This window comes from Enoplosus armatus, chromosome 3 (genome assembly GCF_043641665.1).
Source record: "Enoplosus armatus isolate fEnoArm2 chromosome 3, fEnoArm2.hap1, whole genome shotgun sequence".
In the NCBI taxonomy this organism is placed as follows: domain Eukaryota; kingdom Metazoa; phylum Chordata; class Actinopteri; order Centrarchiformes; family Enoplosidae; genus Enoplosus; species Enoplosus armatus.
In genome coordinates, this window is record NC_092182.1 from 6096951 (window position 1) to 6109684 (window position 12734).

Sequence of the window (12734 nt, forward strand, 5' to 3'; positions counted from 1 at the left end):
TACCTTCAGTCATGATCAGCCTTAAATCAACACTACCAGTACAGAACCACTACTTGACATTCTTTTGGCCGTAATCTGTACAAAAATGTGAATCTAATTAGATTAATATGCATAATTAACGTAATAGGAATAAATGAATAAAATCTATGACCATGTAAGGCATTTAGGTGTAAAACAGGATGTGAACATACCGAATAAGAAAATAGAATAAAGATTTTAGACAATGAGAATTGGAAACAATTGTTGCTTTATTAACCACAACAGCAATTCTTAAAATTCTTCATTTACAATTGCACCTTTTCTGGTTAAAACAAGAATAATATAAGAATAGAAGTCCAAACTGTGAAAGTATTTGCATAAATTAGTATGCTATTTGATTTGGTGTGTAAGGCACAATAAACCATTGTATGAACTACTGAGGAAATGCCACCGACGCTCTGTCAAGATCATGTGATCCTCTGCATCACTAGACTTGCATGAGCTCTTTATTGTCAACACAGTGATCGCCTCCTCCACCAACCGCTGGTAACAGTCATCACACATCATCATTTAACATCCCCTGAGTAACACTGTTAGCAGATATAAGGCACGCGGTGTGTCATAAATACAAACTACATACTGATTGTAAGTGGGCGTTTAGCGTGTAGTGCTTTCACACCAGAAAACTAACAAAATAAAGTACACTCACTCCAGACAGCACGCATCCTAAATACGATGGATTTTGTGTGCGAGTGTGCTGTTACATATAGTACATGTGCTGATACACACTAAATGTAATTATATTGCGGGTGGTGGTGAGAAGCTCCAAAAAAAGTATAACATTTTAAGAAAAACATTTTTTTTAAATTGATGACTATTAGTGAAGTTTAATTGGCAGTTTGATGACAACCAACGTCAGTGTCAATGTGGCGATCTGTATGAACTCTATGATGTATAGTACGTAGTATAGAATTTGTATGTAGTATGGATTTGGGGAACCGTGACTGATTCTGCTTTGTCAGCTTCATTTGCCTCGTCTTTGGCTTCATCCTCATTGTCCTACACTCCAATCATTCCCTTTTGCTGCTTGGACACTGACAGCTCTCGACCATATCGTCTGAATTTTCTTTGGGCACCATACAAACTCATCTTTACGGTCATAGTTCAAAAAGGCAAACTTGATGAGACTCCTGCGTTGTCTCTTATCGAGGACAGCAAACACAAAGTAGTTGAGGACACTGTCCTTGACATTTGGGAGCTCTCCGTGGACGAGAGTCTCCTCCAGGAAGAAGCGGACCAGGGGGGCTTGGTAGTGAGGGTACCCCAGGGTTCCCTGGCACTTCAGGATGCGGGTGATGCGCAGGTTGTTGTGTGTATGACTGGCAATGACAAACAGTAAAAAGGCAAAAAAAGAGGTTACTTAGAGGGTTCTGTTACTTTTAGTGAACGATATGTTTTATTAAATTTTAGAGATCACCTGTTAAGGTTGTGGAATCTCTCTCTCCAGTTTGACGCTCTCCTGACTTCTCCCGTTTCCTCGTTACACAACTCAATACCATAGAAGTCCAACATGAGCTTGTAGGAGTTCAGCAGATTCTCCTGTGCAGTGCGGTTCTCAAGAAAGCCCTGGAGCAAAGGCAGAAGTTCTGTCAGAACACGTGAAGCACTTTCTTTTGAAATGTTAGCTTTGTAGCGTTTAGCAGTTTACCTTAATTTCTTCTTTGGTCAATGGACTGGCCTCATCGTTCATTCCTGGTTCTTGCAGCGGGAACAACCTTTGAGAGAATAGTTTTATGGTAAATAAATTAAATAAATAAATAAATTACATCTGTGATTATAGAAGAGCTTACCATTGAATATAGGAGTGCACATACTCCAGTGCCTCATAGTCTCCAAACCATTTACTGTGGAAATCGTGTATGTAGACGCCTGATGACAAATACAAGTCACCAGGAGTAAATCAATTTGTAAACAGATGTTAAGATATTTGCACCGATTAAGATGAATCCAGTGGTTCCCAGCCTCGTGGTTGGACCAGATCTTTCCACTACACAAAATGATCTTTATTTCTCTAACTTTTCTATCATCAGTGCTGTTCTATAGTGAAATGCTGTACTGTTTTACTCTGTCAGGTCTCTAAAAGTTCTATATACAGGCATCAAACCTGTAATGAGGGGTGATGTGTAGACATCACTTTATTTTGAGGAGACACAGGCCAAAAAGGTTGGGGACCACTGAATTAATCCTTATTATTGATTTAAAAACACGCAGTCACACTGATTTGAAATGAAATCACAATATGGAGCCTGTTAAAAGTTTTGTCCATGGACTTCACACAGTGTGCTTGTAGGTGCAGGCCTACCGTCAGGCACAGAGTACGTATATCCGAGGTAGAAATTCAAATTAGGCATGTCCACCTGCTCAACAGAAGAGAATCGCACTTAAGACATTCAATTATTCTTACATGCATTAATAATAACCAAGTCATACAATACGTCATCATGTGAGTACTTACAGACACTGGCTTTTTCCAGCGTTGTGGCCTCATCTGGGACTGCGGGGGGGATATAAAAGAACAACGTGTGCATGGCGTACACTTGACCATGGGACAGTACATATTTGCAGTGTGCCGCTGTGTATGTGTATGTGTATGTGTATGTGTGTGTGAGAGGGTGTATTACTTTTGTTGTGGGAACATACATCTGTTTGTCTATAATGTAATTCATTCATTCATTTTAGGGTGAAGTCTTGGTTTAAGGTTCAGGCAAAGAAATGAATGTAAGTCAACGTAATGTCCTCTGAAGTGATGGGAACACGACTGTTTGTGTGTGTGTGTGTGTGTGTGTGTGTGTGTGTGTGTGTGTGTGTAACTTACAGGGTAGTCATGCCTGTAATTCTGCATATCTCTTGCTGCACTTTCAAATCGGATGAACTTGTACTGGTACACAGAAAAGAAATGAAGGTCAGGTTAAACTCAAGACATGTAGGGGTGAGAGTAAGTTAGGCCTAACAACACACATTGCTGTGATGTGCCAAGTCACTGGCCAAAAATAAAGCCAGAACATTTGGAAATGTAACAACTGTCCTAAAAATGCAGTGAAGTATTTCCCCACATGAGGTTCAGGAGATTATAATATTCTCTATATATGAAATGATCACTAAAAGCCACACCTACAGTCTAAAGACAGAGCATGAGTCCAGTGCAGGCCCGTGGTGAAACCAGACGCACAGTAGGCCCGGACTGTACCCGCAGCAGGCCTCTGGTGTACTCACATGTCTGGACGCTGCTGGTCTCCTGGCGCCCCTGAACGCGCTCTCCTGGTGCTCCTCGGTCTCCCAGGTGGAATCATAGCCACAGTACAACTCATCCGAGGTCTCAACTCGATACTCCTCTCTGTTAAACTCATCATCGTCATCATGTTCGTCTCCTTCCTCCTCACTCGATGCCCCCTCGTTGGGGAGCGCTCGCTTGGCACCCGCGGCCTCTTGCGGACCCACAGAGACGAGGTCCTGAGGGGAACTCCTCTCTGGTTCCTCTCCGATTATCTGCGGCTCGTCTCGGCCCCCGTGATCCTGTCGCCAGCCTATCGCCAAACGTACGTATCCGACCAGTGGGCGAAAGACTGACGCGATGCAGCGCCACAGGGAACCGAGTTTGCGCCATAACCACTCAAACACAGGGTAGAGTCGGCTGGAGCTGAACCAGGCCATCAGAAGCACAACGTATCTGCCGAGACGACACAGCGCGGACACGGCCCTCATCTGTCAATGCCTGGCCTCTAATACATGAAGTGTTCCTCTGTTTCACTTTCACTTTCTCTGAAGTTGTCGACAACGCTTACAGTCAGCTTCATGGTGCCGTGGAAGTGAGCACAAAGCGAAACTAACAGAAGTACTCCTTGTTGCCTCCATCAGGGGTTAAGTTTCATATATTTCATTATGTTCAGGTCAAAGTGGCTGAACTTGATTGAGAAGTGACGGTACAGACGTTAAGAGGTAATATCGTTATAATATTCCATTTGTTTTAACAGCATTTACATGGCCACATTCAGTGCTGTTAAAACAATGCATTATGTTATGCAACCGAGACGTCCAAATACTTCCCACAAGTCTAAAAGAGGGGGGGGGGGGGCTGTCCTTGTGAAACCTGCCTGAGCATTTCATGAATTTACACGTGGATACTTGTGTCATTTTAAAGGGCATTATATTATTATATATTTATTGCAATGAATTTTAATGAAGTGCGCACAGTTCAAGGGCTTGACCAAAAGCCATCCCTTAATTTAAACCTAAAAAGGACCTTCATTTTCAGGGGTGGGTTTTAAACCCTTAAATTGTGCAGAGAATGCACTAAAAACACCTGACGTGTGTTACAGTCTATTTATATATACATGCATTAACCCAAATCTGAGGTGAAGCCCTGAATTTTCATTGACACATTTAGGTCAATTGTTAATCTAAGGTTACAGGTAATGTAATGCAACTGTAATGTTAGTTTGTACAATTAAAGGGAGTTTTACCCCAGAAAACCCATTAAAAACTCCTTACTTTACAACAATCTATCAGTTCCTATTAAACACCTGAATTCTGTATTTCAGACCAAAGTCCCAATCACAATAACACTGTCATTTGTCAAATATTTCAAATGAATGTGCAAATGAAGGCAACACTTCTGCTTCATTTGTTTATTAATGGCATTTATAAAGGGGTTTCCTCTTCACGTTTTCAAATGGATAGATACGTGACGGGATCTCTGGCTACCATGCCAAGCTCCTTGATTTAAATTAAGATGTTTGGTGTTGTGTTCGGGGGTAAATTGCTGTTGTTTCAGATATGCAAAGCAGTGTCAAGTGCATTCGAACCACTGTCAGGGAAATCACAATTGAGCCTTCTGAATCCTTTTCAAATATAGACTTTGTATTATTTTAATTGACTTTCTGTGAGCATGTACCTACTCCTTGGGTCTTATAAGTAAGTTTAAAATGTGCGAAACTGTTCTATCCATCCATCATCATCATTTCAAGATGATCAACAATATCAAAATAAATCTGTTTACCATAACAAGATTTTTTTGTTAAAGAAAGAAAAAAGCTGGACTATTTTTTGATTCATTCCTTTGCTTTGTTTCTGTCCGACGCCTATGAAATGTATCCTAAAATGTGGGCAACAAAGCCGAGGCGCATTCACAGGAAGAGATGACCCTGGTGCCAAAAAATAGACAGCGATCTTGTGGAGAAAATGACACAATGACTATAATTTCAAAACCCAAAGACTGCTGTCAGCTGCAATTTACTGTCATTTGAGAAAACAGTGATCCACATGATAAAAACAAAAAAAGTTGCAGTCACAGTCATCCTCACACCAGATGCCTCAACCAGAACGAGGCACCTCTCCCTGACGGTAACGCTGTAGGGGAACTAAAGACCACGTCCCTGCCCTTTGGGCTAATAAGGCTCAAAGGACTGTTCATGTTAGCTGCAAAGTTCAAACCTGTTTCCCTCTGTGACACTGATGACTTGTCACCAAAGAGACATTTGCCTGCAAGTTCATATAAAGCATTTTCTTTTAATTAAACAGGCTTTTAAAAAAAGACGCTGCACTTTTGTTTTTCTGACAGAAACACACTGTCTCTGCACTACATGATCATCTTTATCTCCCCCGCTGCTATCAGTGTAAAGATAGCATCGTGTTTGCAGTACATCTCCCCCTCCTCATTTTCTACGGGGATGGCACTTGGACAGATGAGTGTCTTGACTCGAGTCAGTGGACATCCTGCTCTTAATGTCTTCCTGTGGAAGATAAATGGATGCATGAACCGTCCCATAGAGCAGAGAGATATGAGACAAGAGCATCAGATTATACAGCATTATTACTTCATGGCTGGAGAGTTGTTTAAACCACATGATCCTTATTAAAAAAGTCACTTGTCCTTGATTGCAGACCATACGGCCGAATTGACGTGTCTATTTGTGACTTTAGAAACTTCTTCTGTGGGTTCTTTTGTTTTCTACGTACGATGTGAAATCTGCATTAGGAACTGATGTTGAATATACTGATGTAAGCACTGTATACTCTCATTGAGTGGACTCCAGCGAGGCTATTATCTCTCAGGGACTCCTTTCAAAAGGAGATAATTGCTCTCACTGCCAGCGGAGAAAATCAAGATTGTTAACATCTGCTCTGCAATAGATTCATTTGTGCTTACCAAAGCGGGATAAGGGCCTGTACTGTCTCTGGAAGATAAAAACACAGTGCAGAGATAGCCATATGTTCTATATGGAAGGGAGGCAGTAAATGTGGAGTTTAATGACAGATCTCGGGCTCTTTATGGCCTGGTTTACCGCATGAATAGGCCCCACAAATTGGAATGCCCTCCTGAAATAGATGGGAACTTCATGCAGGATGTGAAACTGGAATAACTTGCAGCATGGACCTTACAGCAGTCCGCCTATCTTCTGGTCGCTATGCTGTGAACCCAATTAGCATGACACTGAGCAAAAAAACCCAGCAGATGCCACTGAAAAGCTCAGCGAGGCTCCGGGAACCAGAGCCTCTGTGTGGCTGCACTGATTCATACACACAGACCATCCCTCTCTCGCTCAGTCTGCGTGTTGGACTTGGTTAATGACGAAGGCTTGCTGGATCACTCAGCGACTAAGTGTGCTTGATAAAGGTCAGCGCCGCCACCAGCTAATGCTTCATCGCTCAGAGTAATACTTTAGCCGAGCATATTGTGAATACTCCGCACATGAACGCTTCGCGGGGCAAAATAATCAAGAGAGTAGAGTCTGGAAAGGCCAGCTGTTTCTGCTGTGACAGACACAACACACACACACACACACACACACACACACACACACACTTGCCCCAAAACCTCTCCAAACACAGGATCAGTGATTAACAGCAAGGAGAATGAAAGTTTACAGCATAGATACACAAGATGTTTTTTTTTTTTTAAAAGAGGGACAGGAAGGGACTGAGAACTAACACGTTTTATGTTGCTGTGGCTGTGTCCAGCCTGCACTCATTTATTTTTGCTTACTGAAATTCATCATTTACATTTTTCTGCCTTTTTTGGTTGTTGTTGTAAAACTCTCCAAAATACTGACAATTCTCATGTTAAGAATACCGAGAATATGACATCAAGAATACCCAGATCCTTTTAGGCATACATGCCTGCACATACATGAATCGCGCGAGGAGGAAATGTTCATTATACTTATTTATGTAGTTATTTATATTCATGCAACACAGGATGTCTCCTACTCCACTGGCTGTCCATTCTCAGTGTCTGAGCACTGGAAGGCTTCAGGATCCCACATCACACTTGTGTAAGTTGCATGTTAGACCACATGCAATGTCACAAAATGCTGCTCCTGCACGTTTTAAACTCAGATTTAAGGCGATGACAGAGAAACACACGCTATTCTGCACAGTGGAGGTCAAACGTCCAACTGAAGCGAAACACATTAACATGGAGGGGGGCCTCAATGAACTGACGTGCGGACAGAGCGAGTGCACCTGTAACATTCAAAGACACCTTTAAGGTACAGTAAATGAGGCCACGTGAGCACCTGTAAGTAGGTTAGACTAACATCCTGTGGAAAGTCAAAGTGCTGCCAGCTGCTGAGCTCAGTAACTTGTGCAGACACTATTTATATATATATATATATATATAACTGTAATCCTAGCAGGCCACCAGGGCCTCAGCACCTCAGCTCTCTGAAGATGGAAGAGGAGTCCACGGAGGACGCTCCTGTGTCTCGTGTCCCCCCGAGCCGGCAGCACCCTCCCTCCCTCCCTCCTCTCCGCGCCGCGCGCACTCCGGCGTTGAGGATGAAGACGCAGAACATCAGGACCCTCTCCCTCATCCTCTCCATTGTTTTCTACCTGCTCATAGGAGCCGCCGTCTTTGACGCGCTGGAGTCGGACAGCGAGAGTTCAAAGAAAAGGGCGCTGGAGCAGAAGCTGAACGCGCTGAAGAAGAAGTACGGCTTCACCGAGGAGGACTACAGGGAGATCGAGAGGGTGGTCCTCCAGTCGGAGCCGCACCGCGCCGGGAGGCAGTGGAAGTTCGCCGGCTCTTTTTACTTTGCCATCACTGTTATCACCACAATTGGCAAGTACACATCTGCTACTTACCTGAAAACCACAGCAGCGTCTCTGCGTTACTGCACGCGTGCATGTGTCATACCCGGTCATAGGGGCCCAAGTGGAGAGGACCAGGGGAGCCTTTACAGTGTGAGGGGCTGAGAATATGCATGTTGAAGTTTGCCACTGTCATTTAACGACTTCCCACACCAAGAAAAGAAAAAAAAAGTGAAACATTACAGGTGGGCATAAAAAGGAGCGTTTCACAGTTCCAGTGAATTCTCATAGTGACCACTTTTCACATTGGGTAAAAATGATCAAAACATTGCGGAACATTTCTCAAAACGTCTCATGCAATATGATTCACTTCTCTGATTTCCACATACAAACGGTGTTTGTTCAAAATATGGCAAAATAGGCCGCTGTCTATAAACTCATGCAGGACACTTTCAAACTTGAGAGCAGGCATGTGACATGTGGCAGCAATATAACCTTGCAGTGTCAACATGTCAGGGTCCTGAGTTAGGATAGAGAAGGGTGGCCTTTTTAATGGAGGCCTATTTAGCCGTGTTTTGATGGAAATGTGAGTGGAACACGGTGAGCATGTGGATGGAGAGCAGAGAAGTACAATATACTGTTGGTGTGTTTCTGTTGAATTGTCAGTACCTTTTTTCTACTGTGAAAACTGTTCACCGTTAGAATCCATTAGAATCAAGCTGAGCACAGCGTCTGTGCTCCATAGAGGATGAAACTACCACCGTTGAGCTCTTGGTGGTGCCTGTTTGTTACTCATTTACTATTGAGTATCTCCTTAAATGTTCCCATCTATGTTTTGCGTAATGCGTCTACATGTAATTAAGTTGATATGGCGAACATGTTAACAAACAGTTGCTTATTTATACATGCAGCAGTTTAGCAGCTAAATGCGCCACTAACTAGTCTCTCACTGTGTCTGCCTGTTGTTTGGTGTTGAGCAGGTAGTGCGCAGTGTGTTTTTAGAGCTTTTGCACAGAGAACAGCTGCCTGCTTCAGACGAAAACAAGGCTATGAAAAAATATGCCTTCAATTGGCCCAATGAAGCAATTTCAATTGGCACAGGCTGCAGAACCAAAACATAACATGGAAACATGGATCAATTTGTCAAACTTTTCAAATAATGTGCAGTCCATTTTTGCAAATTAGGTTTGCCAATCATCCATCACTGTTTGTTGTATTTAGATGGGTAGCTTATTCCATGAGAGCCAGAAGAATAGGACAGAATGAGGACCACAGGACCACTTATTGAACCACGACAAAGTGAGGTCAAAGGAGGTCTAACTAAACAGAATAAGTAAAAGCACCTGTGTGGGTCTGCAGGGCTTTTAACACTAATAAGCTGGACTTTCATTGTGCTCCTTTACAGCTGGGTCGTGTAATACACAGACTGTATTGACATGTTTGCTCTCTGTCTGTAGGTTAACCATCTTCCCACCTTACCATTTCCTTTAAAGTTGCGATAATCAATGGTTAGCCAGTAGGAGGGCAGAAAAATATCAAAACAAGCAGACTGTCGGTGCTAGCTTTGGCCGGGTAGCGTACTGTGGTTTTTATCCGAGCCTTTTCTGGAAATGTCTGCTTTCTGGGGGTTCATGAGATGGCTCAAACAATGAGCTAAAGGAGCTTAAAAGCTCTGTAGAGCTGCAGAGTTTAGTCATTCATGATTTTGCCACAATGAGCAGTTTCAGAATCAGAATCAGAAATACTTTATTGATCCCCGGGGGGAAATTGTACAGTACCGGTGCTCCCATTCAAGAGTAGAAAGCAGCATAAATTTAGAAAATAAAAGTATGTACAAAATATAAAAATAAGAAATAGAAAATAAAAATATACACATTTACAATATTTAAGTGAAAAATGAAAGTAGAAAATATATACAACAGCAATGTATATGTATGTCTATATATATATGTATGTATTGCACTGTCATTTAAGAATAAGTAATAGTGAGGTAGTATATGTAGAAGATTTCCAGTCTCTCACATCAAACAGAGGCATGTGATTAAGTGATTCATGCAGGTTTAACCATAGAAACAGCTACATATACTAAACCAGCTGGGTGTAAACTGTTTTATGGTTTTAGCAGTATGTAAGAGACTCGACTTGGTTCTGCAGTTGGTGACCGGAACATTTTAGCCTTGCAGTGTGTAAAGCAGTAGTAATCTTAATGACTGTGAATCTTTACAGACATTAAACAGTGGTGCTTGACTTTATGTGACCTACAATATACTGTGACTTTGTAGGTTACGGCCATGCTGCTCCACGCACTGACGCTGGCAAGACCTTCTGTATGTTTTACGCTGTCTTGGGCATTCCTCTGACCCTGGTCATGTTCCAGAGCCTGGGTGAGAGGATCAACACTTTGGTCCGCTACCTCCTGCGCAGAGCCAAGCAGGGCCTGGGCTTACGGGAGACAGAGGTGTCCATGGGGAACATGGTCTTGGTAGGCCTGCTGTCGTGCATGAGCACTCTGTGTATCGGAGCTGCAGCCTTCTCCCACTTTGAGGGCTGGACCTTCTTCAATGCCTATTACTATTGCTTCATCACGCTCACCACCATTGGTTTTGGGGATTTTGTGGCCCTGCAGAAGAAGGATGCTCTCCAGAAGCGACCCCCCTATGTTGTTTTTAGCTTCATGTACATTTTGGTTGGGCTGACAGTCATTGGGGCTTTTCTTAACCTGGTGGTCCTGAGGTTTCTCACTGTGAGCACTGAGGAGTCTGACGTGAGTCCTCAGGCAGGGGAAGGGGAGCAGGGGACGCAGCCCAAGGACACGCAGGGGGATAGGGAGGTGTCGGAGGCTGAGGGAGAAACTGCTGATGTTGGCTATAGAGTCAGCGAAGACGGACCCAGCAGCCTGTGCAACCTGAGCCTTCCCATGGAGGGGGGCACCAGCTGTACCAATCTCCTCTCCTCTCCTGTAGAGGAGTGCAGACTTGTTTTATCTGAGCACTCTGAACCCAGCAGACTCAGGGCCTTGTTCTCCTGCATGTGCTGTGGCCCGGGCACTCACGACAGCCCCTCCACGCCTCAATGGGACGAGTCCGGCGGCCACAGCAACCCCGTCTTTTACAACTCCATCTCCTACAGGGTGGACCAGGCCTCGTGCAGCTCCTGCACCGCGTCGTCCGCACCGGCCTCCCCCAGCGGAGCAGCTCTCTGCAAGAACAATCTTCACACCAGGAGGAAGTCATTGTAACTCTCTCAACTTTTAATTTATGTTTAAGTTTCTTTTGTTTAGGACTTTTTTTGAAACACACCACAGACCAGATTTTCTGTTTGGTGGAACAAATTGCAGATAAAATGTAGCATGTCATAAAAATCCTTACAGTTTATAATGTATTTTTCTACATTCAATATTACTGCCAAAGAAAAATGTAATACGTGATAAAATATGTGATACTCCATATGTTATATAAAAGCTATCTATAGGAAGTGTGTATACAACACGGTGGGATGATCTGCATTGATATTTCAGGCATCAGACTTTCTGCAGTGTTGTCACCTGCGACCTTCACTTATTTCCAGTCAGTAGTTATCAGTATCTTCTAATATGAACGTACGCTCTGGCTGGTTCCCTTGGTAACGTTTCCATCCTCATCACTTAGTGCAGCGGAAAACTGGAGACAGACACGTCTGAAGGCAGCATCCAGTATAAACTGACTCCCAGACCGCGTCGCCTGTGATGAATGAGTGTGTCAACAAAGAATGGAAGACGACTCCAAATGACTGTTTAATTGCCTTTTTAAATGTGTGGTTAATTTACACACTGTTATTATTCAAATTAGATTTTTAACACGAAGCATGAGAAGAGGAAAATATACCTTTAGTCACACTTTTTTAATATTTAAAATAAAACATGTTTTGCTTGTTTAATAAAAAGCGTAAGTTAAAGGGCCACTCCACCGATTTTACACAGAAAAAGTCCGTTTACATGTGGGTGGCCCTTGAAATCTCTGAAAGCTGGTAGTTTAGTGTTTAATTCTACACAGGATGTGCAAAAAAAAAAAAAAGGAATATGTTGTTCACAGATTGATCTGTGAAACCCATATTTTAACAGCTTGTCGCATCTTCTTCCTTTGCAGCCTCAGCCTGTCTTTACTTCTTTGTATTTCTACTTTTACTCAGCAGGATGACATCGTGTTGAGAGCAGCTGTTTTCAAATTCTTCACCTCAATTACAACAACCCTGCTGGGTTTTATTGTAGCAATTAAATAATCCACCAATTTACTACATTTGATGCCGTACTTGAACAACTGTGAGCAAAACCTGTGGTTTAGTGACCGTCCATTAACCAGAGGAGCCATATTCACGCATTGCAAACATCTGCACCGATGAACACCGCTGAGAAAACACGCTGACGCGAATTACAAAACGCCAGCTCCCCAAGATGGATTCATTTAAAATTACAATTTAAAAAAAAAGATCCCCTCTTGTTAATATTTCAGTAATCTGTATCTGACCTGGACTCTGACCTCCCTGTGGAGGGTCAATTTGAGGATCTCTCAAGTTCTGCATCACATTACATTATTAACAGGAGCCTCTAGTGGTAAGAAACAGTGACTTGCATTTGATTTCCCCTTGTTCTCATTTCTCACACTAGGGGGTGGCATTGATCCACATAAAAA

At 42.9% G+C, this 12734-nt stretch overlaps 2 protein-coding genes across 3 annotated transcripts; one reads left to right on the plus strand and one right to left on the minus strand.

Moving 5' to 3' along the window:
• Positions 1-230: 230 nt before the first annotated feature.
• Positions 231-3793, minus strand: LOC139282796 (opioid growth factor receptor-like). Of its 2 annotated transcripts, none has more exons than XM_070902684.1 (8): positions 3253-3793; positions 2855-2917; positions 2495-2533; positions 2342-2396; positions 1830-1908; positions 1688-1754; positions 1457-1605; positions 231-1358 (listed from the first exon to the last, which is right to left on the minus strand). In XM_070902684.1, exons 1-8 carry the CDS (start codon positions 3739-3741, stop codon positions 1031-1033), a joined length of 1269 nt encoding a protein of 422 aa, XP_070758785.1. In that variant the 5' UTR covers positions 3742-3793; the 3' UTR covers positions 231-1030. The 2 variants fall into 2 exon arrangements, with proteins under 2 accessions (XP_070758785.1, XP_070758784.1); XM_070902683.1 differs by having other exon boundaries at positions 2342-2399.
• Positions 3794-7815: 4022 nt separating this feature from the next.
• On the plus strand, positions 7816-11305 carry LOC139283108 (potassium channel subfamily K member 15-like). Its single transcript, XM_070903065.1, has 2 exons — positions 7816-8098; positions 10350-11305. The coding sequence occupies exons 1-2, from the start codon at positions 7816-7818 to the stop codon at positions 11303-11305; spliced, it is 1239 nt and encodes a 412-aa protein (XP_070759166.1).
• Positions 11306-12734: the final 1429 nt, after the last annotated feature.